At 43.3% G+C, this 27624-nt stretch overlaps 1 protein-coding gene across 12 annotated transcripts in view; it reads right to left on the reverse strand.

Annotated features, from left to right (window-relative positions):
* Nucleotides 1-27624, reverse strand: part of LOC114700784 (calcium-dependent secretion activator 1) — a 178584-nt gene that overhangs the window by 137430 nt on the left and 13530 nt on the right. For 9 of the 12 annotated variants that reach the window (XM_028880570.2, XM_028880569.2, XM_028880566.2 and 6 more), the window contains exons 2-5: nt 26811-26877; nt 19241-19349; nt 12632-12844; nt 8142-8153 (exon numbers count right to left, since the gene is read on the reverse strand). In XM_028880570.2, coding sequence (XP_028736403.1) covers nt 8142-8153; nt 12632-12844; nt 19241-19349; nt 26811-26877 — 401 coding nt within the window. The remainder of the gene's footprint in view (nt 1-8141; nt 8154-12631; nt 12845-19240; nt 19350-26810; nt 26878-27624) is intronic. The other 3 variants (XM_028880565.2, XM_037208669.1, XM_037208667.1) reach the window with 1 other exon arrangement.

Here is a 27624-nt window from a genome sequence, read left to right on the forward strand (position 1 = left end):
TGAGTTAATAGTCTCCTTGTATTCACACTTTTCCATGCAGGGTGAAGGCTGTAGGCAAAACCTCCTAAGGGCTAACTAATTAATCTCAACATGTGTAACTAAAATAGACTATCCTTAGCTGGCAAAATAACTCAGGGAGTGCAGCTCGAGTGCCACCAAGAAAATCCTAAAGAGGCAGGAATGAAGGTCTGTCCTGGGAGAGATCAGCTCACTCTAAATCACTCGCTCTCCTGCTATCCAGACTACAATTAGAGGGAATCTCAGAGCAAAATCAAGCAAGATTTTATTTGTCTCTTCACATGCACCATTTTACTGGGATACAGGGACCTGCCAGGAACCAGCAAAACAATCAGGCCAAAGGGAAAACTGATTTCTGACTTGAGAGGGTATTCGAATCATATTTTCCTATGTGGCCTCTATCCCAGGGAGGTTTTTTTTCCCTCCCATGCTCAGGGTATGCCTGTGAGCTTGGTTTGTGGTAGCAGCGTGACTTTAACACCCTGACTTCTCAGTGATTACTGCTATCATTTGAACAAAAATGCATAGCTTGTCAGTTCTACCCTTCCTAGTGTGGGGTTTTTAAAAGCTCTGACATTTTTGCACAGGAGTAGTGAGTGGTCAGTGTTTGAATAAGATGTGTTGTTTATGCCCAAGACACACAGAAGCCATGTCTCTAGAAGGCAATTGGAAGAATCAGGTTTTTACAGACTGATTGCTCCATTAAGATGATAAAGCACAGGCTTTTGGAAAAGACATTGTGTGTGAAGAAATTATGTTAGATGATCCACAAGAGCGCTCCTTGCTGTCTTAGCTGCCTCAGATTCACCCTTGGGGAGGAGCTGAGAATTTGGGCTTGGGGCATGACCTATGGACTTTCTTTTGCTTCAGGATCATCAGGACAATGGAGCTTGGGGGAAGGGGAGCTGGCTGTTTGGGGGTGTGAATGTGCTACTTGTGGTCCACGACAAGCAAGTGTCTTGCACTTGTTCCTCCTTGGGGTCCCTCCTGGTGGAAAGACCCTCGTAACAACTGGACAGCCCTCCTCTGCCTCTTTCCCTGGATACTGCCCTCCTCTCTACATGGTGAGTCCCGGGGCGATTTAATTCAGGAAGAAGCAAGTGTGGGGGGTGCTTGAATTGCTCATCCTGTTACATCTTCATGAGCCACATCCACCCCCTGCCTCCCAATTTTAATAGATAGATCAGGCAGCTTGGCTAGCATCAGATTCTTGCTCTCGGATTTCTCGGCAGAGGCTGTAAGCTGAAAAACCAGCCAGGCCTTACTTTGCCGGTTCGTCTCAGTCAGATACTGCTCGTCAGTTGTGATGGTACAACCCGGGTCACTCAGCTTGGAAAGACGGGGGCGCTTTTATAGCTGTTAAAAATATGGCCTGGATTTCAAGTGTCGTACTCTTGAGTACTTTGCTGTTGACCTGTTTTACTTTTCTGGCTACTCAGGAAATGGTCTGAAGAGGCAATTTGGCCCTCTGGGGAAACCTGGACACAGGCTCCCTGTCTCTCACCTGTCACAGGGCCTCTATGAAGGTAGCTGCTGGCTGAGAGCACAGCTAGAAAACGCCTCCTTTTCTCCTGACAGTCTAAAGCAGGCTTATAGAAAACGATGAGTAAAATCAGTGTTTTCCTTTTTTTAACAATAACCATAACAATAAAACTTCTTTCCCCTTCTTTTTGTCTTTTCCTTCTCCTAGTCCACATGGAGAATGATTCAGAACTGGAATGCGTGTGGCTTGGAGGTGTGTGTGTGTGTGTGTGTGTGTGTGTGTGTGTGTGTGTGTGTGTATTTGCATGTGTGTGTGTGTATGTTTGTGTTTGCATGTGTGTTTGTGTGTATAAGTGTCTGTTTGTGTGTTTGCATGTGTGTTTGTGTGTGTATATGTGTTTGCATGTGTGCTTGTGTATGTATATGTGTCTGTGTGTTTGCATGTGTTTGCATGTGTGTGTTTGCATGTGTTTGCATGTGTGTGTGTTCGCATGTATGTGTGTTTGCATGTGTGTGTGTATTTGCATGTGTGTGTGTGTTTGCATGTGTGTGTGTGTGTTTGCATGTGTGTGTGTGTATGTGTGTGTGTTTGCATGTGTATGCATATGAAAGCCAGAGGTTGACGTTGAGCATCTTCCTCAGCTGCTCTCAACATTAGTTGTTTTGAGGCAAGGTCCAAGGTCTCTCACTGAATCTGGAGCTCACTGAGTCAGCAAGACTGGCTGGCCAGTCAGCCTCAGATGCTCCTCTCACTGCCTGCCAGCACTGGCTGTGACTGGCTTTCACGTGTGTAATGGGGATCTAGACCCAGGTCCTTACGCTTGTATGGCCAGCTCTTTACCAATTAAGCCAACTGGCCAGCATCTGGCCTCCATTTTTAAATAATTGTCATGTGCTGGTGGGATTGTTTAATCTTTGAACTTCAGTTTCCTCTTGTGACAGATGAGTTGACGTGTCTGTTTCCTCTCTGCCATCTTGGACTGCAGTTTAGTGCTTTTGAGGATCTTTGCATACCTCCACATAAGGAATGGTACATGCTCCAGTGGGGCTCCAGCAAGCAAGGTAGCATTACCATGTACTTAGATTTAGGCTCATTATCTTAATTGCTCTTAAAACTCAAGAATGCTTATATGGGTGGTTCCCTTGCAGCACTAATTTGAATAGTTTCCCCAGCTTATATTATGAAAAGGAAATAAAGAAGCAGCTGGGAATGCTAACTTGAGGTGTCAACTCCAAACACCTGAGTTTTAAGGAGGGATTCTAGGATTTTCTGTTTTCTGCTATATTCCCAGCATCCAGAAAAAAAAAAAAAAAAAAAAAGAACAACAACAACAACAACAACAAAAAACCCCAGAATACAGGTAGTGCTTGGTACATACTTGTCAAAATACTGGGTTTATTTTATCAAAGTAAATAAACCCATGCTTTCAGTAAGTGCTTTGTATTTATTTAAAATTACATTTATTTGTTTATTTTGTGTGTGCATGTGTGTGTGTGTGTTCATGCATGTACTTATGCATGTGTACATGCCTGCCATGGCATGCATATTGAATTTAGAAGACAACTTTTGGGAATTGGGACTCTCTTTCTACCGTGTGGGTTCTGGGGAATCAAACTCAGGTTATCAGGCTTCACAGCAAGCCCCTAATACACTGAGCCATCTCGCCTGCTCAGTGTCTTCTAGGTCTTTGTTTTATGGATTACTGTTACCCTAAGCACACACTTTATTTGCTAGTTAGAAGAGCACAGAATTCAGCAGAGGGTTGGAGTGGAATTCATAATAACTGGATTTAAGGTTGGAATACCAATTGTGTGGTATGTGGTATATGGAAGTGTTTAATGTTTCTTAGACTCCTTATCCTCATTTATGAATTAAAAGTAGCATTTGGAGACTGTATCATAAAGTTGTTGATGGGATCTAATAAATGTCCAGAAGGCACCTGACATATAGTAAGCACTCAATAAATGTTACCTAGGAGTAAACAGGCAAGTTTCTTAATTCTTGCAAAGCCAGTTTGCATTCAGCTGTTAGTGAGTCAAAGATGCCTCTGTATTTATAGCTAGTGGTCCATACCTTCTTGTTTCTTTATATTATTTTAGGAAACTGTCAGCCCATCCTTATCTCTCTACTTTATAATTCTGCCATGTCCCTACATAACTAATTCCTACATTGTGCCTGACTTCTGAATTCCATTCTGATTTCTCTGGTGTCAGAACATATACACACAGCAGAATCTCTGAGCAGGTAGTCTGTCTCTTGAGAGCATTCAATGATCTGTTGTTTTATTGCTAGCTCCTCCAGGAACCAGGTACTTAGCAGGTGGCTACTAACTGAGCGAGTGACTCTGACACCTCCATCCCAGGCAACTCCCTACTAGCTTTATTAAGGAGACACACACATGGGGATTCAGATGGCATCTCTCAAATCCAAAAGTGGGAACATGTGCTCTTAGGGGAAAATTTTATAGAAGGAAACAGAATTCTAGGTGCAGGTGTCTTTGGATACCATTCAGATTGTCTGCCTGTGTCTCCATACATGTCTAGGACCATATGCATTACATATGTTGTCTATTTTAAAATAAAACACTGCAGTGGTCCAGCTGTTCCAAATTCTGTTTCAAAGAACTTGTGGGCGCTTCCCAAGCAACACCATATAATCATTCTTGCACTGTCCCAGTCTGCTCTCCTACAGCACTGAACACGAAAAACAAATGCTCTTTGCAACTCCATTTCTCTTTGTGCAAACAATGAGAACTGGTGGATTAAAGAAAAAGAAAACTCCAATGTTGGCATCACCAAGGGAAAACAGCCCAGAGAAAAAGTTCTAGAACTCAGGACACTGGGGTTACTGCCTTTGCCAATGTTTGACATGTGTCAAGAGAATGAAAATGAATTTGAATGTTAGGTTGAACAAAATAGCATCAGGAAGCTATTGAATCTTTGTAAATTCCAGTCATGTTTGGAATACTGCTTGTTTTGGGGGATACATACATACTAACCCTCTTTGTTGCTGTGGTTATTAATATGAAGTAATTTTAAAAAATCTAGGATTTAGTAGATTTTCAGTGCTAACTTTCACCTTTCCCAGACTTTGCTTCAGGAAGTTATCCCCAGGTCTTTATTGGTCTGTAAAGGTTTGAAATGTTCTGAAAGTGGGCCATGTGGTTTTGTAGGCGACATGAGTAGGGTGCAATCCAACATACCCTTCAAAGGATGCTGACTGTGCAGCCTGTAAGGTTTAATTGTGTAAGGGTGTTTAAAATCCTTTGTGTTATGGGATAGGAAATTGGCTTCAAGTCAGACTTAGATGAATAAAGTTACTATTCGGACCACTCCAGCACTAAGAAACTTGAGTACTACCAGTGGAGTTTGTTACACACAGACAGCCCAAGGGACCCGGGCTTAGAAGCAGGTGTGCTTACAGGTGGATACTCATCCAAACCTTTACCTGAAGTTGGCCCAGAAAAAACTGTGTTTGACATTTAAAGCATGTTTTAAAAACACTGTTTCCTACAGTGCTATCATTTTATGGACTTCATATCCTCATTTAATCTCCTTTATTGAAATTCATGTGAATATTTCCCAAGAGACTACCTGACATTTATGTTACTCTTTAGTTGGTTATGATGTCTGGGTTCAGTTCAAGGTTGATATTCTCTTTCCTTTTTCCTCATATGACTAGAACAATATGTAATAGCTTTCATAATACCTTATATTAATAGAAAACGTATTTACATGATCTTATTTCAGAAAACTGTATTTTAGATATATTTACAGTGTATTTCAAATAAATACATTTTGCTTGAATGGATAATATAGTTTTTTAAATTTTGAACTAAAAAATTTTTCCTACTATTATTACCACAGCTCAGGGATTGAAAACAAAGGGCAAATAAATATCTTTATTTTGTAATGTTATACTTTGGAAATTTTCATGGGCAAATGAGAACAACTTTTGCTGTTGAACATAATTATGATAGCTTATTAATAAATTATCTAAGATGGCTCTTCTCTCTCAGGAAACCATTCGATGATAAACTAGAGGTGGCTGTTTTATTTCTGAAATTTAGAGCACACAGGATCTTCTTGCTCCTGATGGGTGCTAGAGGCAAGAGAATAGCTAATGTAACTTGAAAGTCATCTGTGAAACCCAACTGTAAATTAAAAGGTGACTTTGTATCGTTCTTATATGGAAAATGTGTGCATGTCATATCTGCTTGACAGTGCAAGAGTAAATGTATGGTTTGGACAGTAACGAGCAATGACAGTAGTCAGCCTCGTCAGGAGACATGAAATAAAGAAATGACAATGATTGATGGCAGCTGGCTGTTTATAGAGCTTTCTAGAAGAGTTTTTCTTGGTATAGTCAAGGAACTAGGGAGTGCTGTGCCCAGCAAGAGACTGGTCCTCCCATGCCTGCTGTCCTGAGGCACATAGTGGACCACTTGTCTGGGAAACGACTTCTTTTTTTTTTTTTTTTTGGTTTTTCTGACTGGAGCAATCCAATATGAATGGTTGAGAGAGGATGGTGTCTTTGGAAGCCAAGGGTCACATGACATTTTTAAACTACCATGGCAAAACACCATTGAGGGTAAACATGAACATTTATTTCAGTGCTAGTAATTCTTTGTAAGACATTGCTTTGAGTAAAGATCACATCACAACAGAGATTATTTGTTCAATAATCTAAAGCCAAAATAATAAGTGGTTTGCAATTTTCCCTATGGCAATTACTACATTTTCAATGAATTGTCCTGCTATGAACATTATAGTCTCAATTAATTAATTTTATATTCCTTGCTATGAGCAGAGATAAATTTTCTATACTTGAATAATAATGTATTTTACTGGTGTGATAATACTCAAACAATTAGGGAATAATCTGTTAAATGTTAGTCAATAAAAATGAATCTTAATTTAATATGTTCTCTTTAGAACATTGGATTATGTTGTTTGGAAATTTTTGGATCTTACTTCCTATAGAGTCCTTTTCAGAAGCCATTTACTCTTAACAATAAAAAGAGTGATTTGTAGTGTGGTGCAAGGCCATACAAATTAAGTGGATACTAAATTAATCTTTGGTATTGCATTCCTGCAATGTAGTAACTGCAAGTTGACAATAGAAGATATAGCAAAAATCTCATAAAATAAAACTATAGAAAACAAGGCAAATAACTATTAGAATATCTACTAGGGTAGCAGTGCATTGTGCAAATACATGAAATTCGCTCAGAAAAGAACTCATTCAGTCATCTAGTCATCCATCCTCTCATTCTGGAAACAAAAGGAGAGCAGAGTCCTCAGCCCCACAAGTGCCCACTCTGTAATAAGCCTTTTAGATGCCTCATCAGACATTCAAAAGAAGGGAAAGTCAACTTAAGTATCTTCTGGGAGTGGTGGAAAACATCTGTCTGCTAGCCAGGGGTACATTTATGCAAAATAAAAGAGAAAGAAAGGGAGAAAAAGCAAATTAAAAAAAAAAAAACGAACAAAAAAAATCAGAAGAAAAGACTACTGTTAAATGGTCAGGAGGAATGGTATGACCTACAGTCTTCTAAATTAGCATTCAGAGAACTCAAATACATATTTGCCTGCTCTCTTGACCAAATTGTCTAGCTCCCTCTAATGTTAAGTTTTCTCACAACACGCTTTACTTAGCTTGATCCTATATGAATAAAGAAATTGCAAACTCTCTTTTGTTAACAGTAGTATAGAGAACGATTTTTCTAAAGTTTTAAATTATCACTTTTTTTCTGTTTTTTTAAAGGGCTACATTTAGAGAAAATGAATAGAAATACAGATGAAGTTGAACAAGTTATTGTTGTCATTGTTCTTGGGGGGTGAGTAGAATGGCATCTGAGAGGAGAGTTCAAAATCCTCCTGGGCACTGTGAGATCCCGGACCAAAACCCTTTGTGAAGAAAGTATAAGGACTTATTTGTGTCTTTAATTTGTCACTGTTGTGTATAGACCATGTACTACAGCTCTGCTTTCAGAATTAATACTCAATGAGTTTTATTTGAGGGTATACCAGTAAGCCAAGTTGAATGAGCTCTCTAATGCTCAGATAATGCATTTACTTTATTAAATTGTAGCTTGCAATTTCAAGCATTGCTCAGTTAAGATCATTGGATTTCCTACTTCATCTTTCTACCTGCTATGGTATCCATGGTGACCACACCATTGGTAGTTGACCATTCTAATCTTAGGAATGGGGAAGGAGAACCAACAACAACAACAACACATCATTGTGTCAAAGTGCAAAATGATCTGTTTTCAGGCATTGAGCAGTCAGGTAACTGTGGATTCCACGAAACAATGGCATTGTTGGCCATTTCATTGTGATATTCATTAATATTCTTAGAAAGAAAAACATCAGAAGTTCCTGGTTGGCTTTACTCGAAAGTTCATTTGATGCCAATATGAAAGCCAAGGAGAGGAGGCAATTATGCACACATGACATGCATCCTAGCTTCAGTATGGAAGCTTACATTTCAAACCTAAGGTCAGGAAAATAACATGAGAGTTGTACTACGAAGTCTAGACATGAGGGAGATTGAAGAGGAGAGAGGAAGCACATTGCAGGTGTCAGATAATCGAGTCAGATTATCTGAGCTGTGCTAGCTATGGGGGAGCACTTACCCTTCAGTCCAGCTAGAAGTTAGCAGGGTAAGAAGGAACAAACCAGAATAACATAAAGACTAGCAACAAGGCTCAGGAAAGCAGACAGGAGTTCTAGCCTAGAAGCTACAGTTCTTGGGTTTGAGCAAAGATTGAACAAGAAAACTTAAAATAAAACAAAACAACAACAACAAAAATCAACCTCCCCCAAATCAACAATAATCGAAATCCCCCTGACTGTTGAAGATTATCTCTGTGATGATAAAAACAGAGCAGTTCTCAGCAGCATCCAACTCTGGGGTGCATGATGTAGTTAACAGTTGTTAGTTGAGAAACAGACATTAAAACAACCAAATGTAAGCACTATATTCAGCAATCATTGACCAAATGGCAAAGCTTAACATACCTTCTTTCCCCACCCCACACCAATGAGAACTGTTATTCCTTTGTGTCATTTCTCTCATACCCGCCGACAGGGTAAGATGTCTTTATGAGCAGCCACTTGGCACAGTGAACTGTGGCAGTACTCAACTTTCGATTTGGGCATATCCAAAGTGTGCAACATTGGCTTTAGAAATTGGAGAATTACAAGTATTTGTTTAAAAAAAAACAACAAAAAAACAACTCGTGGAACTAGGTACCAACTCATAAAAACAAACTTAACTAAAATGGAAAAAATTAAATCAACAACACACATACAAAATAAAAACCACAGAAGAACAAAAGGTCTGAGAGGCCGAGGGAACCTCCCCAGATCTTTGCAGAATCACAAACAAATGAACAGCAGGATCTATTGTCCCCAGTTTTATCAATTCCATATCAATACTCCACTCCACTCTTTCTTAGACGTGTCTTTTCATTTCAAAATTGAACTTTTGAAATTGAAAAAAAAATGCCAACTGCCCCCAAGAAGTCATTTAAACTGAATTTGGAAACACCCCAAAACACAGATTCTTAAAAGTCTCCCAAACTACAAAATGTCCCCTTCCCAAGATTCCCTAGAAGAGACAGCGGCAGGACAAGATTGGAGTGTGTCTTAGTTTTTCTCTGTCCCCAAGCATTTCTATGTGGCTTCCCTTTTCTACGTGGCTTCTGTTGGATATGTAAATTCTGACGCAGCAGTTACCAAGTGAAGTCACTGAAAAATCATTAAGATCAGCGGCTGGCAAGAATGGGCAGGACTTTCACAAATACTCAGAACCAAGATTTAATTAGGCGTGTGCAATCAGGTATGCAGCAATGACCCTGACCTTTTGGAACTTAAGGAAACCCTTTTAAAATGCAATACTTGATTTTCTTTTACTTTCTCCTTTTTTATCTTTTCTTTCTTCCTTTTTTTTTCTAGCTAGAGAATCTGTGCTTGTGTTCATTTGTGAGATGATACGTAAACAAAACCAATCAACTCAATGTATGTGAATGACCAAGGTTTGCTATTTAGAACTATACTAGAATTAATATTTCCTTTCTCTTGCTTTGCAGTCCTCAGTGACCAACATAGCTCAGTTTTCCAGATACTGAGGAGTTTCTGGGACACAGGATTGGATGCTACAAGTAAGGGAGCCTCAAGCAAATGAAGGTGGGTCACGCCCACCCCCCAACAAAGCTTGACATGTTAGATGGTTTGAGACAATACAGGCAGTTGTGACCATTCTGTAGCAAGTTCCACTAAGTCTTATGAGCCCTACTCAAGGCCATGCTTTGTGTGTGTGTGCTTGCCAGGCATAATTGCCTTGTGACACCATGGGATGCAAAGCCCTGGTCCCTTTCTGATCTTCCCTGTGGGTTTCTTTATTCTTAACTACAAATGTTCAAGGGCCAAAGGAGGACTGGTTATATCTTCACTGGCTTCCTCTGCTGGTTTCTAAGTCTGGGTAACAGAAGCGCCCTGCTGGTACTGTGCTTGCAATAGACAGAATGTGAAGCAGTGTGGAGGCTCTGCTCCAGAGACAACAAAGCAGCAGTAGGGCCAAGGAAAACAGCATCACTGGGTTGCTTTATCACAGAGCCACTGGACACATCTGGGAAGACTGGGTACTGCACAATTAAATGAGTGTCATTCACATTTTTGTCTGCGAGAAAGGAGCCTCCTGTAGTGAGCAATTGGAATGGCTGGGTGTGGTGGGCTTGCTCTTTGAGAGCCAGGTAGCGATGAAGGCACCTCACACTCCCTGAAGTTCCTCCACTCCTAGGCAGAGTTTAAGAGGTCACCAGAGAAGAAGGTGGACTATTCCAGGTTCTGCTCAATTTTATAGGCATATATATATACTATCTCACTTGTCTTGACTAACTTGTATAATCTATACCATAGACTCTACAAGGATGATCTTCTTATTCCCAAGTCTGACCTTTTAGGATTTCCTAGATGACCCATCTAAGACATTTCAAATAGGGGTTGTGACATGTATTGAGTCACTGTGCATTCTGTTGAATCCTCTCTATTGGTTTCCAAAGACCTGCACTTCAGTTTTAGAACGAAATGAATTCTGTCTACATGGAGAACTCTACTGTTGGACCTCGTGTATTTCCACAAAGGGTTATCCCTCTTCAGCAGCTTCTGTGGGTCTTTTAAATTCTTCTGTGGGGGTGATGCTAGAGTTTCAGGACAGAGTCTTGCATGCTTCAAGTATATGTTCTATGCCACTATCTCTCCATTCAGCTTTACCCCTGGATGTCCTTTCTCTTCCCTGTATTAGTGAAGAAATGCAGGGCCAATCACAAGCCATGCAGTCATTTCTTACTGTAGGTGGATGCCAGAATACAGACATGGGGTACAAAGTGAAATTACCTCAGGAGAATCAGAGATCATTTGGAAAGAAGAGAATTTTCCAAATATCACTTGAAATAGATCTTTCATGATTTGACTGGAATGGTGATTATAATTAGGATTTTTCTCATACAAAGATAATTCAGGAGGGTATGATGGATAACATCAGTTCCAAATATGTTAACAAGAGGCTGTTAGGCAGTGAGAGGGGAGGACCTGTCACACAGATGCCATTTATTTAGAAATTCAATAAATACTGGCTATGCCTTATGTCAGTCAAGATCTTAGAGTGGGAATCTCAGGGGTAGCTCCTGCAGGGTTATCCCCTCTGCCCTGGTTCCAAGTTCATGTCTTTCTTATTCTTTCATGGTTGTCTGTGTGGAGAGCCACTGAATGTGGTTATTTGTCAGGTTCCACTAAGGAATGCCTCTTCTTTTAAGAAACCATCGGTAGAGAACTGGGCGCCCCCACTGCGTAGTCTGCCTCCCCCAAAGACTCATAGCCTTGTCAGTTAGAAACACCCACAGCAGCAAGACTCGCTGAGAAGCCACTTTCCCGCCAGAGTTTCTGTAGCTGTAGAATTGTGGCTTAGGAGCAAGAGCAGAGCCCCGGTACATCCCAGGGCCATGCAGCCTGTGCTTTCGGCTCCCTGCCCCTGGCTCCCCTCTGCTGTCATATCTATGCCTCCTAGATCTGGAAGCCAGCTCCCTAGCATTTGGACTGAAGCTCTGAGAAGTCTTCCTTGACTGTTTATTTGCCTAATGCCATCCTGATCTGGTGAGTGACCACTGTGTGACATTTGCCATGGTATTTGTCAATGTGTGAGATGGTCCCCTTTGGGGGGACTGACTTGTGGGTAATCTGGATCCTCCCTGGGATGCAGATGCTGTAAGAGCTAGAGCCTCATGAGAACTCCTCATTCATATGTCTCCTTGCTAGACAAGTGACCTATGCTGAATGGAGGAGTCTCCCACTGAAATAAGGAACCACCATGACAGTTGGTAGGAGGGACTCACACCGGAGTTATCCCTAGGTAAAGCTGAAGATCATGTGCAGAATAAACCATGGATCTGTAGATCTCTTGTTTAGTTTTCTTTAAAAAATGAAGATCTTTAAGAAGTCACTGGCTTTGGCTTTCACCTTAAGCTGGGTTTAGAAGTCTTGGGAGAGAAGTGCCCAGACTCTGGGACACACGGCAGTAAGACAGGCAAAGAGACACAGGCAAGGGGAGATGCAAATGAACTGGGGCTGGTTTTGGGTCTCTGGTATTTCTGCTCAGAATGTGATTTTAGGTACGTGCCCCCCCCACTGCATGTGATAATGTCATCATTTATTTTTAAATGGTTCTAAATTGCAGATTTAAGTTTATTTCAAATCATCCCTATTTTTAAATTCCTTTTAATAGGAGGAGACGAAGCAACGATATATGGAATCTACCATATTTGAAGGACTCAAACAAATACGCATTTGGCTGTGAATTCCAAGCTCTCGGCAAAACCAAAAGATAGGCATAGACATAAAATATACATTCTGTTGTTTAGTCCTTGGGAGATAATGTCAAGTATTGCACTTTAAAATTACTTTCATGTAACATTTTGCCCCAAGTTTCGACCTGTATTAGCTACATGCCCCTAGCAAACATGATTTTGGGATACTATATAGAAAAGCAACTAGTTTTTCTCATTCAACTTTGGAAGATTTACTTTACAGAACTATTTTTTTTTTAATAAATGGCTTATTTACTTACAAAATTGCGAAATGGGGGCGTCCAGCTGAGGCACATTTCCTCCCTTGGCATTGAGCTTCTGCACCTGGGTGGGGGGCACTGGTTTGTGCGACTGCCCAGTGGCCCGGTACATGGCTTGGACCCATAAGATCCGATCCTGCTCATCATCACTTGCAAATATCACCGTGTCTCCTTCTTTGACTGCATTGAAGAAGGCTCGGCCACCCTCCAAACCTGCACAGAAGTGAAGAGTGACATCTAAGCTGAGCTGGGAAGATTTCAGCAGGGCGTGGTCCTTAGAAAGCAACGTCTCCAGCTTTTCCTTGGGCCAAGATGGGGAGGAGTAATTTATCTGACTCCTGGATGGGGTGCCTGTAAACTGCTTGACCACTGAGTGGGACCGGGGTGGTAAAGGAACACTTTACGACTGGCTCATGTCTTTTTGTCTTGCTGGTGACAATACATCAAGTAGACCGGTTAGACACCTGCCTATGAACACTTGAGTTCTCCCCCATATTGAACAATAAATCATCATTATCAACACACCATCATCATCACTAGCACCATTACAACAACCACATCTCTTGGTCCCTTCTCCCCTCAGTTGCTCCTCTGTTATTCTCTTTACAGTAAAGGAAGATCTCCACTGAGGCTTCTCAGTCATAAGTGCACACGCGGCACATCTAGGTATTTTGATCAACTGCGGCTTCTGATTCCGTGGGTCTGCAGTGGAGCCCCAGACCCTGAACTTCCAACGAGCTCTGATGGAGTAGATGCTTTGGGGCTGAGGATCACCTCTGAGCAGCAAGGGGCTCTCTCCATTAGGCCTTAAAGCTCCTCTGATCAGGTGGCAGCTTGCCTAAAAATTTTGTTGTCAAGGTCACCAGTGTTGTTAACTTTGCCACATCTCAATGTGAAATCCTAATTCCACTCACTGTATCACATGATCAGCAGTGGTTGATACTCTCTTCTTGTGGAAACATACTCTTTAATTGTCTTTCAGGAAACCTGATGCCCCAGGTGCCTCCCAGCGTGAGAGCGTGTGGCGAGCTATTCTGTTTTGCTCACTGCTCTCCCTCTTCCTCCTCCCGACCTTCTAACTGTGGAAGTGTCCTGATGCTCTTACTGTTTTTCATTCCTTTGCTTACAATTTTGATGATGCCATCCGACCCTGAGGAATGTGCTGAGGGTTCTTACATTTCCCTGCACTCTGGAGTTCTCCCTTCAACTCCAGACCTAGGTTAGAGGTGGCCCTCTAGACTTTGCACACGGATGGACATCTCAAGTATGCCACACTCAATGCTGAACTCCCGACCTTTGTCCTAACCTTTCCACCTTTGGAGAGCTGGGCCCATGCAGCTCGAAAGTGCAGTCCACAACCTTTGGGCTAGTTTTGATTCTGTCATTAATTTCTCCCGTGCATATTGAGATGCTGATGCTACTATCCCTGGGTCACCAGAATGGGGACCTTTCTGTTGCCACAAGTGCTGGCTTCTGAATCTGACTGTAATTACCTTGCTTCAACTGCTTCTCCAGTCTCCTGCTTCAACTGGCTACCTCCAGTCTCATGCTCTAGTGTCAATTCTCAGTGTAGAACCCAGTCTGTTTCCTACAATAGGTCATGCTATTTCTCTGCTGAACTCACCAGAGGCTCTGCCCTATTGAAAGAAAACCCCAGGTTCTGTCAAGGTTTGTAATTCACATCAATTGATTCTCTTCCACCTGCCGTCTCTCCTTTCTTCTTTTCATGTATGCACTTTATATCTGCACGATTATATCACACCCTGCCTCCTCCATATCTTTGAATGAAAGTCACATTCTTAGGAGGTCTGCTTTGACCTCTGTCTCTGATAACCTGTCTCTATCATCTTGACTAATTTTTCTCTATTATTCTTTTTTAAAAGATTTCTCTCTCTCTCTCTCTCTCTCTCTCTCTCTCTCTCTCTCTCTCTCTGTGTGTGTTTGTGTTTGTGCCCCCACATATACATGGAGACCAGAAGAGGATGTTAGATCCCTTGGAGCTGGAGTTACAGGTAGTATGCTTCCCAACATGAGTGCTAGGACCCGAACTCCGGTCCTCTGGAAGAAGAGGAAATGTTCTTAATTGCTAAACCATCTCTCCAGCCCTCAGTTGCTCTTAACTAACTTCTAGTAAGCTCCATAATTCACTTTGTATCATAAGGACAAAAGTCTTGTCTGACTTAACCTCTTCCGTTTCTTTGGTATCTAGCATAATGTATGGGCACAAAGTAAGTGCTCAACTAATATTAACTTGGTCTCAGTTTTCGGCAGGTCATTCTCAAGGTCACTGATTAGGACAACGTAGGTGGACACATCTCTATGGGCTTAGGCCAAAGTTAGCTCACGTCCATTGACATACTCCAGGAGCCCGCGTTTTCAGTGAGTTGGTTCTCTAGCTAGGTACAAAGTTTATACCTTCATCAGATATGTACCATATCCCCATTAGCGGAGAGCCAAGAGGCTCATGACTGACAGGTTAGCATCTCCAAGTTGCCAGTGAAGACCAGTCAGGAGTCTGTCTGCTGTGGTGCTGGGTGCTATTGCTGGTGGCCTGAAGACATTGTGCTCATCAGGTTAATCCAGGTACCTCTTTACAAGTGTTTATACATTGTGGGGATTTTTCATTTATAATGGGCAGGGGATAGGGGAAATAAATAGCTACTTCTTAATTTTTAAAATCATTTATTTACACATATATGTCTCTGTGTATGGAGATATATATATGCAGGTGTCTGTGGAGACCAGAAGAGACTATCAAATTCCTTGGAGCTGGAGTTATATTTCATTGTGAGTCACCCGATGTGGGTGCTAAAACCTGAACCAGCAGGCACCTTAACCACTGAGCTATCTCTCTAGCCCAATACTTCTTTACAAAGAGGAGCCAGGGTCACAACATCAAAACAGCTTTAAGGAAGGCTTTCTGGTGGTTTTTATTCTGAGGAGGTGTTTATTTGGTTTCTCATAAGTGGTATAACATGTGTGATCTAGGAAGGATAGTGCATACTTAACAAGCTGGGAACCCAGCGAACCTCATGGATGACACACTAAGAAGGAAACTTTTGAAAAGAAGGAAGAGCTTTGAGGGATGCCTCTGTCTTAGAAATGAGCATCATGGAGCCAAGAAAAAGGGTGGGTCAACAGATCACATGTGCCTACTCTCATGGTAACCTTGGAAATACGCCACCTTGCTCCAATCGGTAGATATCAGGGTTGACCTTGTTTGAGAGGCCCCTCCTACTACCTCAATCCTCTTCTCCCCTGGGCCCTATTGATGGACAGGGGTAGGATAAAATGTCTGAAGCAATGGTCAGAAAGACATTGGAGGACATATTTAGGAAGCATGGAACTCTCACTATTGTAGTCACTCAGGGCAGAGAGAAAAAAGCACTGTTCCCCAATCTTTATTTAAGGCACCCAATGGCTCTATGTAATCTAAATTTTATTATTCCCATTTCATAGGTGAGGAAACCAAGTTCTGGAGAAGAGTACAAGTATTCACTGGATACAAAGCTGGCCTGTAAGTGCAGAAGTGGGCTTCTAACCCACTCTGTTTGGCATCAGGGCAGATCAATGTAACCATGGAAATATTCTGAATGCCTATAATTTTATTGGGAGACTTGATTGCTTAATTGAGAAACTGTTGCCTACTCTCCAAACAACCAGAAAAAATTAAGTGGCGAATTTTCATTCTGAGCTTAAAAGGAACAGTTCACGAACAAATCTTATGGGGGGGGGGTCCATCAGTTCTCTGGGTCAGCATGCTAAGGCTGTTCATCAGCCCTCTGGGTCAGCATGCTAATACTGTCTATCAGGTCTCTGGGTCAGCATGCTAAAGCCCCTAAACAGGTAGTTTACTGAACACAAATGTCTGTGTCTCAGTGACTGTGATCCCATGGAAGAACTTCAGTTACTTATGGGAAATAAGAAGAACAGAATACAATGGTGCCCAACAACTTCTTTAATAGCTTGCAAAGCCAAGAGGAGGGAGAAGACAGACCCTAATAGGCTCATCTTCCAAGAGCATTCCCTGGTCTCTGAACATACTGGCTACATCGTTAACTTGCTTACATCTCTTCAGATAAAGTTGGTCAAGTGCCTAGTCTATAGGAATCCCCTCCAACGCTTAGGGAAGTTGAGGATATGCTCGACCTCTCTGGTTGATGAGTAAGAACCAGGGATTTTTAACAAGCACTCTACAATACAGAGTTAAGGAGCTGGGTTATTAACTCAGTGGCTATGTTGTCTAGCAGGTGTAAGACCTTGGGGGCCAACCCCAGCATCAAAAGAAAGCCAAAAATTCTGAGTTAGACTTTTCTTAGGACAATAGAAATGTTGAATTTCCACTTTCAATCAAATATTACTTGGGAAATAAATATGACTTCACACAGGAAAAGGCAGAGAGAAGCAACGGCTTATTACCCTCAAGAACACAATCAGCTTATATCTTTTGTAAGCAATTACATCTCATGGGATCAAAGTGGAAACAGTAGAAGAAGCTTTAAGAATATACACGCAGGGAACGGGCACTGCCTCAGGGGTTCAAAGCTTCTGTGATCTTGTAGAGGACCCAGGTCAGTTCTCAGCATCTACACAGCAGTTCACAACCATCTTTAACCCCCATTCCAAGGGATCTGACACCCTCTTCAGGCTTCTGTGGGCATTGCGTGTATGTGGTGCAGTTACATGCACACAGGCGAAACAGTCATACACATAAAGTGAAGACAAATTTAAAAACAGGAGACTATTCCAGTGTCATCCCCATGCGTGGAACAGAAGCTCCCCACCCCCACGGAAGGCCTGACTTTGTCTGTAAATTCTACGGCAGTTTTGCTATAACTGTTCACAAGACAAGTACAAGAAGGTGGCCTAGATTAGTCCCAGGTCCTAGCATCACTCTCAGGGAGACTGTGATTTCTCCAGTCTCTTTCTTCATTTGAGAATCAGGATGATGCTTCTGATCCCTCTCACTGGGGCTGTGATGATCACCTAGCATGGCCACACAGAAGAGAGGGTGGGCCTTCTGATAGGAAGGGATGGGATGGCCCTGGTTCCCCCTCACCCTGGCCTTCTGGCCTCCACCTCTAAGACATACGTCTCAGGCACAACTGAATTTACTTTTTAAAAAGACATCTGAGTGAGAAAAAAAAAAAAGAAAAGAAAAGAAACGAGAGAAATCCAAACCACTACTCAATGCCCCAAAGGCTGGCTTTTCAATGTGAAATCTTGTCATTCTGTGATGTTGCATAGAACTGTTTATTTCAAACTTCAGGTTCTGTTCACTATGAAAACTTCTGGGCAAAGACATGAGTTCAGATCTTACAGAGCCAGCACTCCACAGCAGCTGCCACAGCAGAATACAGTTACAAACAGAAACAGGAAAGGGTTGGACCATTTGAATCACCCAGGGCCAGGGCTTTGAGGGGGCTGATGTCCCTCGGTGGGGCCAGGTCTTCTCTATCATATATTTTGGGGTTAATACCTCATAAGCTCCATCTTCTCTCAAACTCCCTTTTTTTCTTTTTCTTTATTTCTTTTTTTTTCTGTGTATTTTGTTGCACGTGGAAGAGCAATATGGGAGTTGAAAAAAAGGTTTTGGGCCAAATGATGCAGTGTGGTTGGAAAAGCCTTGTGTAGATTTGGCATAAAAATGAACTTCTCCGGGAGAGGGCTGTCGGTGCTTGCTGTTCATTAATATGCTGAAATGATTTCGCACCCCCCCACTCGTTCTGAAGGTTCTTTGAGACTGATTTCTATTCAGTTTTCTGGGAAAAAAATAAAATGGGTATGGGGAGAGGTGTGAGGGGGCAGGATGTAGAATGTGTGCAATGTAGAACTTACAAGAAATATCACCACTTGCAAGGCTCACTTCCCTACATAAGCCCGGGTGCTTCGACGCCTCTATCAGAGAGGTAACTTATAAGGAACACAGGCAGGGAGAGCAAGTTTCTTCCTCGGGTTCCATCAGCTAACCTTGTGTGTTCCCAGACTGTGGCCAGGGGACATCATGCACAGAGGGCAGCTTTCCTTACACTCCAGAACACAATGACACACACCGAGGCTGGAGAGATGGTTCAGGTTGGGGCGGAGGAGTCGACTCTGCTGTACAGGGTGAGGGCCTGATTTCCAGCAACCGTGTAGCCGTTGGGCTCGTACCTGTGAGCCTAGTGTTGGAGTGGGTGGAGACTCTGGCATTTGATGGCCAGCCCTCCAGCCTAGCCAGTCCCTGAGGGCCAGCTTCAGTGAGAGACTTTGTCTCAGACAATGCACACAACTCACAGCTGTGGTCTCCACATGTACACATGTGCACTCATATGTACATGGACACACAGACATACTCCACACAATCTCACACAAATGCAGTCCCTGGTATATAAGTGTATATTCTTTTTCATGAATATTTTCAGCATCATACAACACAGTACATCATTGAGGTGGTCCCAGGAATATAAAAGCCAAAATGTGTGCTTCCTTTTTGGACTAGAGACTCTCTGATGTAACAGCTTACTGTCTAGGTCTAGCATGGACCAAGTATCTGGCCAGCATAAGCTTGTCATTGGCTTGAGAGAGATGAGCACTTTGTGGGGCCATGGCCTAGGAAAGGGTGGGTACCTGGCTGGGGATCAGTGTAATCCACAGTGTAGCCATCCAGCTGGAGGAGTTCCTGGGGCTCTGCTTTCTTCTCTCGATAGCTGCACATGGCAAAAGTGTATTGGCTGACCTGCAGGAAGAAAGAGCAGACTGTGAGACTGTCCCGCCACCACTCCCCATGTCCCAGAAAACTGTCCACGTTCAACTGCAACCCTGGTCCTCTGCTGTCCCAGTCACACTGGATGTAGCATCCAATGGTGGCCATGAGGGTAAAATGGGTTTATGTGTGGAATGCACTTAAGAGTCTGTCCCTGACACTTAGTAGGTACTTGGAAATAGTCAACTGCTATCATTACTGTTATTTGGTTTTTATTTTTGCCTTCAGCTTGTACGTGTTTATATAGGCACAGGTGTATTGTGTGCATGTGGGGGATACATTTACACGTATGTAAACCTGTGTTTGGGGGTTAAAGGTCAGGCTCAGGTGTCATATGAGGAGCCACCCACCCTGTTGTTGGACACTGTTTCTCATCAGCCTGTAAGTCACTGGTTAGGCAGAGCTGACTGGGCAGCAAGCCCCTCTTAATGTAGATTCTGGGTGGTCTCTCCAGACTCTCATTACCATGTTGAGACAGGTCTCTCTATGTAGCTCAGTTTGGCCTTGAGTTTCTGATTCTCCTCCCTCACCTTCTGAGTTATGGGGTCACCCTATGCACTGCCACATCCCACAATTGTTGTTCTTACAATGATTGGGTCAACACATACTTTTGTGGCAGCAGTTTTATGAGTATTACCTAACACAATGGTGGCCTGGCCGGGGCTATCATGCCTATAGATACAATGTAAGCTGTTTGGCAGGAAGTTAGAGAACAGAAGGTGATTTCTTCATAGCTGATAGAGGCTGGGGAGATGGCCTGGTGGGTAAAGCACGGATCATGTAAGTATGAGGACCTGTGTTGGGTTCCCTGGAACCCATGCAAAGCCATAGTGTGATTCTACAATCCAGTGCTCTTATGGACAGACAAGAAGCAGACACAGGAGATTGCCAGAAACCCACAGGCCAGCCAGCCTGCCATACACAGTGAGGAACAAGAGATCCTACCTCAGACAAGGTGGGAGTCAAGGACTGCCCCCAAGGTTGTTGTTTTGACCTGCACTGTGGTACACATGTACTCACACTCATGAAAACGTATGCTCTCTCGCTCTCCCCCTTCTCTCCTTTCTCTTCTCCTCTCTCCCCCTTCTCCTCTCTCTCCTTCTCCCCCCGACCGTGTACATATACAGTCAGCACTGCTTTTGCAGTCCCGTCTTAGCATTGAGTTTCTCTTGTTGTTTCTGGCTACCCACAGCTATCGAAGGGGCACTTGCAGCTTCTTGGTAAAGTCTCCCGTGCGTCTCAGACAAGTGCGGCAGTGACATGCTGTCACAAGCAATGAGCGCTCAACTGCTAGGTGCCAGTCACAGCCAGGCAGCCCCAGCCCCGACGGCATGGCCCTTGTCACTGGTGCCCTAAATGGCAGCCCTCACTTTACTGATATTGGCATTCCACGGCAGTGCAGGGTGGCGCTCCAAGCTGCAGGCCCGCCTTCGGGACCCTGTTGTCACTGTGTATCCAGAACTGGCGAGGATGCTTCACTGTTCTACATCTGGCCTGTTGGCGAGGAGCCTGTGGCAAAGCAGGCTTACCCCCATTTTCCAGCCAAGCTCACAGGCACATTTACCATCATGCGAGGATGTCAGATGCCTGGGTGAAGGACTGCCACATCCCTCACCCTCTACTTCTCTTTATTGAAAGAGACATTTTCTAAGCAGACTTTAAACCCAGCTAGGGACAACTTAGTCACCTCCACAGCGAGATTGGTCTCCTTTTAATGGCAATTAAGACCGGTGCTTTCAGGCCCCACAATATACTGCGCTGTCCCGAGTCCTGAAGGTTCAGAGTAAGAGGAAAGAGAATGCTCACGTGGTTGGTTTGTCTGTTGCTGCCCTCTGTTGGTTCTTCAGGAGATTTTTACTACCCAGTTTGGGATTCTGAAGAATGGATGCACTACTCCCCACGTAAGGGAAACCAGGCTAGACTACAAGGAGAATTTTCATAAGGGAACATGAACTAGTTCATTGTACCAAGCAGAACACCCCGAGATGCCCTTCTCCTACAACAGAGGTCCCTACCCAGGTCCCATAAGCTGCCAAGTCTTTCAACCTCATTGTTCTTATCTGTGCTGTGCCCTTTTCTTCCTTAAGTCCCCTCCTTCCTTCTCCCCATCCTCCTCCATATTCCCCTAAGTGCCATCTTGTTACTGAGTAGTTACTAAGATTTCCATACCATGTGTGAGACCCATACAGCTATCACTCCATCCATCAGTGTGTGTAACTAAGTAGTCCCCATGTATCTGGCACCATCATGCAGCTCAAAGGTGAGTTTGTCTGTAGATGATCAGTCCTTCGAAGGAGTACCTTGGATCTATTTACACACCCACAAGCAAACCCTATCATACAACAATGGGCATTTGCTAAGAGTCTGACAGGTGGGGACTTTGTTCAATCCGTGATGTTCTTCTCCACATTTTACAGGGTCTCTTCAAGTACAGCACCAGGGTATTCCAACCTGGGACTGGTCCTACCCACAACAACTTCTCCATGATGCCCCCTCCCTGTGACACTGGCAGGAGATCACTCCTGCAGTGAGTTAGAGCGGTTGTTTCACCTGGCAACAGGAGGCAGGGTAGAGTTTATCAATAAGATCAGCACATTGATATGCACTTTAGGTCCCAAACACACCACAACCCAAGGGCATGACTTCCAGAGGCGGGTTTCTACCACTCCCAGCCCTGTGCTCGCTCCTGTCCTGGTCCAGCCGCTCCTTTCCTGCAGTCTGCTGCTGCCCTCTTCTGGCAGTACTGGTGACGTGCCCTGCACACTGAGGCAGAGAGGCTTGGCAAAGAAACCAAACCAAACCCCCCAAACCCAACTAAACAAACCTGCATTGGCTCAGCGGGAGCGTTTTCTTCTTTAGGGTTTGACAATTTACTTTGAGATTCAAAGGAGGGAAGAATATCCTTGGAATAATTCCAAATATCGTGCATTTTTGATGAACCTTAGTTTTTCTAGAATGCCTTGAGGTTACCCAGGAGCTAACAAAGATTTGGGGACTTAAAATTGTTTAAAGCAACCACATTTTACTAATAGAAAGCTGTTCTCAATGAAATTCATGTTTCTTCTTAAATTGTGATTTTCTTTCCTTTTGAGTGGTTCTGGGACTGGACTTAGGTTCTAACACATTCTAGGCTAGTGTTCTCCTCTGTGCTACACCCCAGCTTTGGATTTATTTGGATGAAAAGTTAAGGAGACAGAAAGTGCCGTTGTAATCACGTCATTGGCAGAATCTAGAAAGTGTTTGTAGAAGTCAGAGAGGCCACAGAGCAGAGTTGAGATTTGATGATCTCGAGCGACCGGCACAGGACTTACAAGGGTCCTAGTCTATGTCAATGGGATCTTTAGCAGCACAGACAGCTGGGTAGAGTTGAGGATAGACTCCAGGATTTGTGGGGCTTTGATCAAAGTTCTATTTTACAGGTGGTTGGACTTTGGCTCCTTTGGCTCATTTCCTGGTGCTTTTAAAATGGAAAGAGGCTATAAAGGAGTGAGAAGCCATTGTCTACATCAGCATCTGTGTATATATTGGGTTGTAGAAAATTCTAAATAGGCAAATTCTTCAAAATCAGACCAATGGAAATCAGAGTCTCAGCTGAGATTACTGGAGTGGGAGTTGAGAGTAGCTCAGGGGTAGAGCAGGAGAGAGCCGCTCCAGCACCTAGGTCTAATTCCCCAAACCAAAAAACAAACACACAAGACAAACAAAACAAACCAAGAAGTTGGGTGTGGTGGAATACAGCCTTAATACTAGCACTTGAAGGGCAGAGGAAGGATGATCACCAGTTAAAGCAAAGGCTAGGCTGTATATAGTGATAGCCTATCTAAAATTCTAATCAACCAACCAGTTAAACAAACCAAACAGGAAATGAAAAGGGTAAACCCTAGAAAACTAGTTTGGCATATTTCCTGTCATTTGCAACCAGAATACAACCCTATGCACATCCTTCAGTGTAACTGTGTGGAAACACATTCACTCACAATTTTAAAACACTCAACTACTTACATGACTTATAATTCATTTGTGAGAGTAACCTATTTTAGTAGTGTATCTTGGTGGGTTATTAAAATACTGCTAGCCAAGTCATTTTGTGTTATCTAACTATAGTTATCTCTTTCAGCTCTAGTATCTTTTCTGAAGGCTGGAATAGTGAGAGATTTTAGTCATGATGTCTATAGGAAACCTAAAACAGAGGATGTGCCTTTAGGAATCACACTGTTCAATGAAATGCAAAGTAAACAAATTCTAGGACACTTTGTATGTGTAAATCTCTTTGGGCAACAGACCCACCTACATGTTTAGTTATATAAGGCAGATGCAGTCTGAAGACCTGTGTTATGCTTTGTAGTTGGCTGGACAACAGCCACCATCATTAAAATATTTTAAAATTAATTTTATGTGTATAGATGCTTTGTGTACACATATGTCTGTGCAGCGAGGTGTGCATCATAGCTGTGGAGGCCAGAAGAGGGTGTCATATCCCTGGAGCTGGAGTTACAGATGGGTGTGAGCCACCAGTTAGATGCTGGGAAACAAACCTGGGTCTTCTGAAGAGCAGCCTCTCTGGGCCCATCAACCTCAGTCTTTGAACAGGCCACGTAGGCGCTTTGAGTCTCAGCTTTGGCTAATGTTAATTTGGAGAAAATTTGTACTCACTATAGTATAGACATCTGCAAAGACCAGCTTTAGGAACTCTTTGTAAACTCCAAGGAACCATAGAAATATGCTAATATTAGCATTTTTTTAGAGGCAATTTAAAATACAATATGGCAGGACTGAGGTGAGAATGAAATACTGTGAAAAAAGGGAACACTGACCCCTCCTTTTTTTTTTTTTTAACCAGAAATAGTTTGTACATTGAAGAAAAACAATACTCTTTTTGAGACAGGTTCTCATTTATCACAGATTGGCTTTGAACTTGCTACTTAGCCAAAGATGATCATGAACTTCTGATCCTTCTGCCTCCACTTCCCAGATGCTTGAGTCTACCAACTGAGCTATATTCCCAGTTCCTTATCTTTAAGATATAAATGGAGTAGAGTTGAGACTTTCTGATCTGGAATGGACACAAGCTCCCCTTGCTCCCTTCTACACTCACATCTGGAGTTCTGACCACTGAGTAGCACTCCTTGGAACTGGTGTCTTCCTAGTTACCAATGGTTTGTCTACACTGTACTCAGTAGGAGTGATGACTGTCCCCCTCCCTGGTCCTTGCCACTTTCCTACAGACTGACAGTGAGTCCCAAGGAACATCTTGATGCAGGATGCCAGTGAATCATATCCCTTTCATCATTGGGTGATAGGCTGCAGGTAAACCTAAAGGGTTTAGAAACTTCAGGTAAACCTAAAGGCATAGACACTTTAGGGACCATGGCCGAGGGGGCTTTGCCATGCTTCTTGCTTATAATTATCTATTTAGTTCCCTTTACCCTCAGTTTGGTTGTCAACAGGAAGCCCTGAATTTAGTTTGGCAGCCTGTAGTCAACTCCACGAGACCAAGACCAGGCAACTGGTGCCTTGACACTGCCTTCCCATCACCTTGGTGATGAAGGAGCTGACGTGTCCACTGAGACTGGTAGAGATGGAAGGTCTGGTCTGCCTGAGACAGAGGTTCGACTGATTGGGGATGGGGTGGGGACTGCTACTGTAATCACTTTCTAAAGGTAGGGAGCAACCCCCCCCCACAAAGCCTCTTGACATCCTCCACTGCAGCTGTCCTCCTCTCTAGGAATGCCATAGAGCCTCAGATGGCCTGCGCCCTTTATGCTTTTCCAAAGTCAGCACACAGCTCCCCCCCTTTTTTTAAAGCCATGGTGTGATTCTCATCTCCTCTTAGAGGAAGTCTGTGTGTAAAGGCTCCAAAACATCTGTGTTCCAGTTGCACAGCCAAGAAAAGCCATTCTCTTCTTTTGGGTTCAGTATACAGCATGCAGACACAGCTTCCCTGACATTTTCTGCACATTTCCTTTTGCACACCCCCTACCCCAGTTTCTTCCCCTAAAGCTTCTTCTAAAGAAAGATCAGCTACTTGTGTGTGCATACATGCCTGTGTGCGGATATACGTTGCATTCACATGTGTGTCAACACACATGCCCATGGAGGCCAGAGGTCAATGTCCAGTCTCCTTTACAATTACTCTCTACTCTATCTTTTGAGACAAAGTCTCTTACAGAAACTGGAGATAGCCAGTTCACCCAGACTGGCTGTCCAGTGAGCCCCAGAGACCTTCCCATCTCTGCTTCCTCAGCCCTGGGATTGTGGGTGAGCAGCGCTCCTGGCTTATTTTTATTTATTTTTCATTTTTAATGTGAGCTCTGGGAATCAAATGCTTGCATGGCAAGCACGTTCCTGACTGAGTCTTCTCCCCAGCCTGAGGTGAGCCGCTTCTAGACATTCTTTCATTTCAGAGATTCTCAGAGAAAAGTCATGCATTGAGTGAAGCACTCCTGGGTATGCAGAATGCAGAGAGACCCCGTGTCTTGTTTACTCTCTGGGAAGATGTCTAGACCACTTGTTTACTCTCTGGGAAGATGTCTAGACCACATGATCTGTCCTTTTTCAGAACTGTCTGGTGTTGTCAGGCATTGCCTCTCCTTCCTTTATCTTTCTTTTGGCCAAACAGTTGCTGATGGCTTCTGTAGATGCTGGGAAGGTATGCGAGGGTGTTGCAGGCAATAAGGAGCTCCTATGCATGAGTCGGAACCCACTTGGCCCTGACCCAGCACAGAGGTTTCAATGACACACTTGAGTAGGTTTCTACAGTGGAGGCCCGACAATGCAGCGTTGCCAGGAACTGTCACTTGGAACTGCTGCCATGCAGTGAGACTCAACACAAGCATGACTCCAAACACAAGTCAGAGAGCTCCAGGAACATGATTACCAGGTGAGACACTTGGTGACGTGTTTCAGAGAGTACTGCAATAAACATTTTGTGGATTGAGTATGGTAGTATGGAAGGAGTTAATGGCAAATTCCTTGTCAAACTGAACAATTTCAAGTGCAAATCAAACAAACCAACAGCAAAAGGGGTGAGGAGGCTTTGTGGGGATATGTGCTACAAATCTATGCAAAACATTTTTATATGTACCTGGGAGAGCCAAGTTATTGTTTCTACATTAGCAACATGTCATTAATATCCATGTGTGAGTGTACTTCCATGTTTGGCTCTGTGTATCCATAGGTGTTCTTTGTGGTATTGTCAGTAACAGTCAAACAGGTAAAATCCAGAAATTCATCAAAAAGGGAATATTTTACAGCTATGGGCGCTAGAACTCTCTGTGTGGTTCCTCGAGTTTATAACCTGGAAAGAATCATGGAGCTAAATGCTTGGCCCTTGTGGTCTCCGGGTGTCAGACCTCAGTTAAAAAGTGTGCATTCATCCTGCCCAGTCTGTAATATGGATCGCTCTTAAGACTGGTAACAGAGTTGAAGAGTTACCTGCACCAACACAAAGAACCTCTTCTTCCACCTCTTCCACACATTCTTACCAATGGTCCATAAGTACCTATGGAAACAAAAGACCAGAGCTGCATTAGTGCCCGAGGGAATGCACTATTCATCACACTTACCAGGAGAACCAGACCTCATACACGAGCCCATGAGCTCAGAAATGCATCCAGATTTGAGAACTGTAAATGAGAAGCAGGTACAATTCATGTACACCCAGAGGCGGGATTATGGCCCGTCAGCATACTTGACTTCTGTTCCTGGACTGATTTGAAAGCACTTTGGAAGAAGGTACTCTTTGTTTGGTATGCTTATGTTCCAGAAAGTCTTTCAGGCAGGGAAACTCCTGAAAGATTATGCCCAAGCCAGAAAGGAAGGCAGGGAGGGAAGGAGGGAGGAAGGGAGGGAGGTAGGTAGGAAGCAGGGAAGGAAGGAGGGAGGGGAGGAGGGAAGGAGAGAGGGAAGGGAGGGAGGGAGGAAGGGAGAAAGATGGAGAGCACAAAATCTCACATGATCAGATCTTGTCATCATACACTCAGGTAAACCCCTCCCTTGTTTTCTTCTGCTTTCTTGGAAATGCTACATCGTTCTAGAAAGTTCCCGGGTAACATGGGATGCCCTCTACTCCCAGCCCCTTTCTATATATTTCTGTTGATGGAAACTAGTCTTTATATATAAATAATGAAATAAAAAGGAGAGGTAAAACTACAGACGCAGAAGTCAGAAAAGTCTGGAGGTGTCAAGACAAATGTAAGGATCCACTTCATGGATAATTCATTAGCCACATGATCTGTTTACCTACTAC

Source organism: Peromyscus leucopus, chromosome 9 (genome assembly GCF_004664715.2).
Source record: "Peromyscus leucopus breed LL Stock chromosome 9, UCI_PerLeu_2.1, whole genome shotgun sequence".
Taxonomy (NCBI): Eukaryota; Metazoa; Chordata; class Mammalia; order Rodentia; family Cricetidae; genus Peromyscus; species Peromyscus leucopus.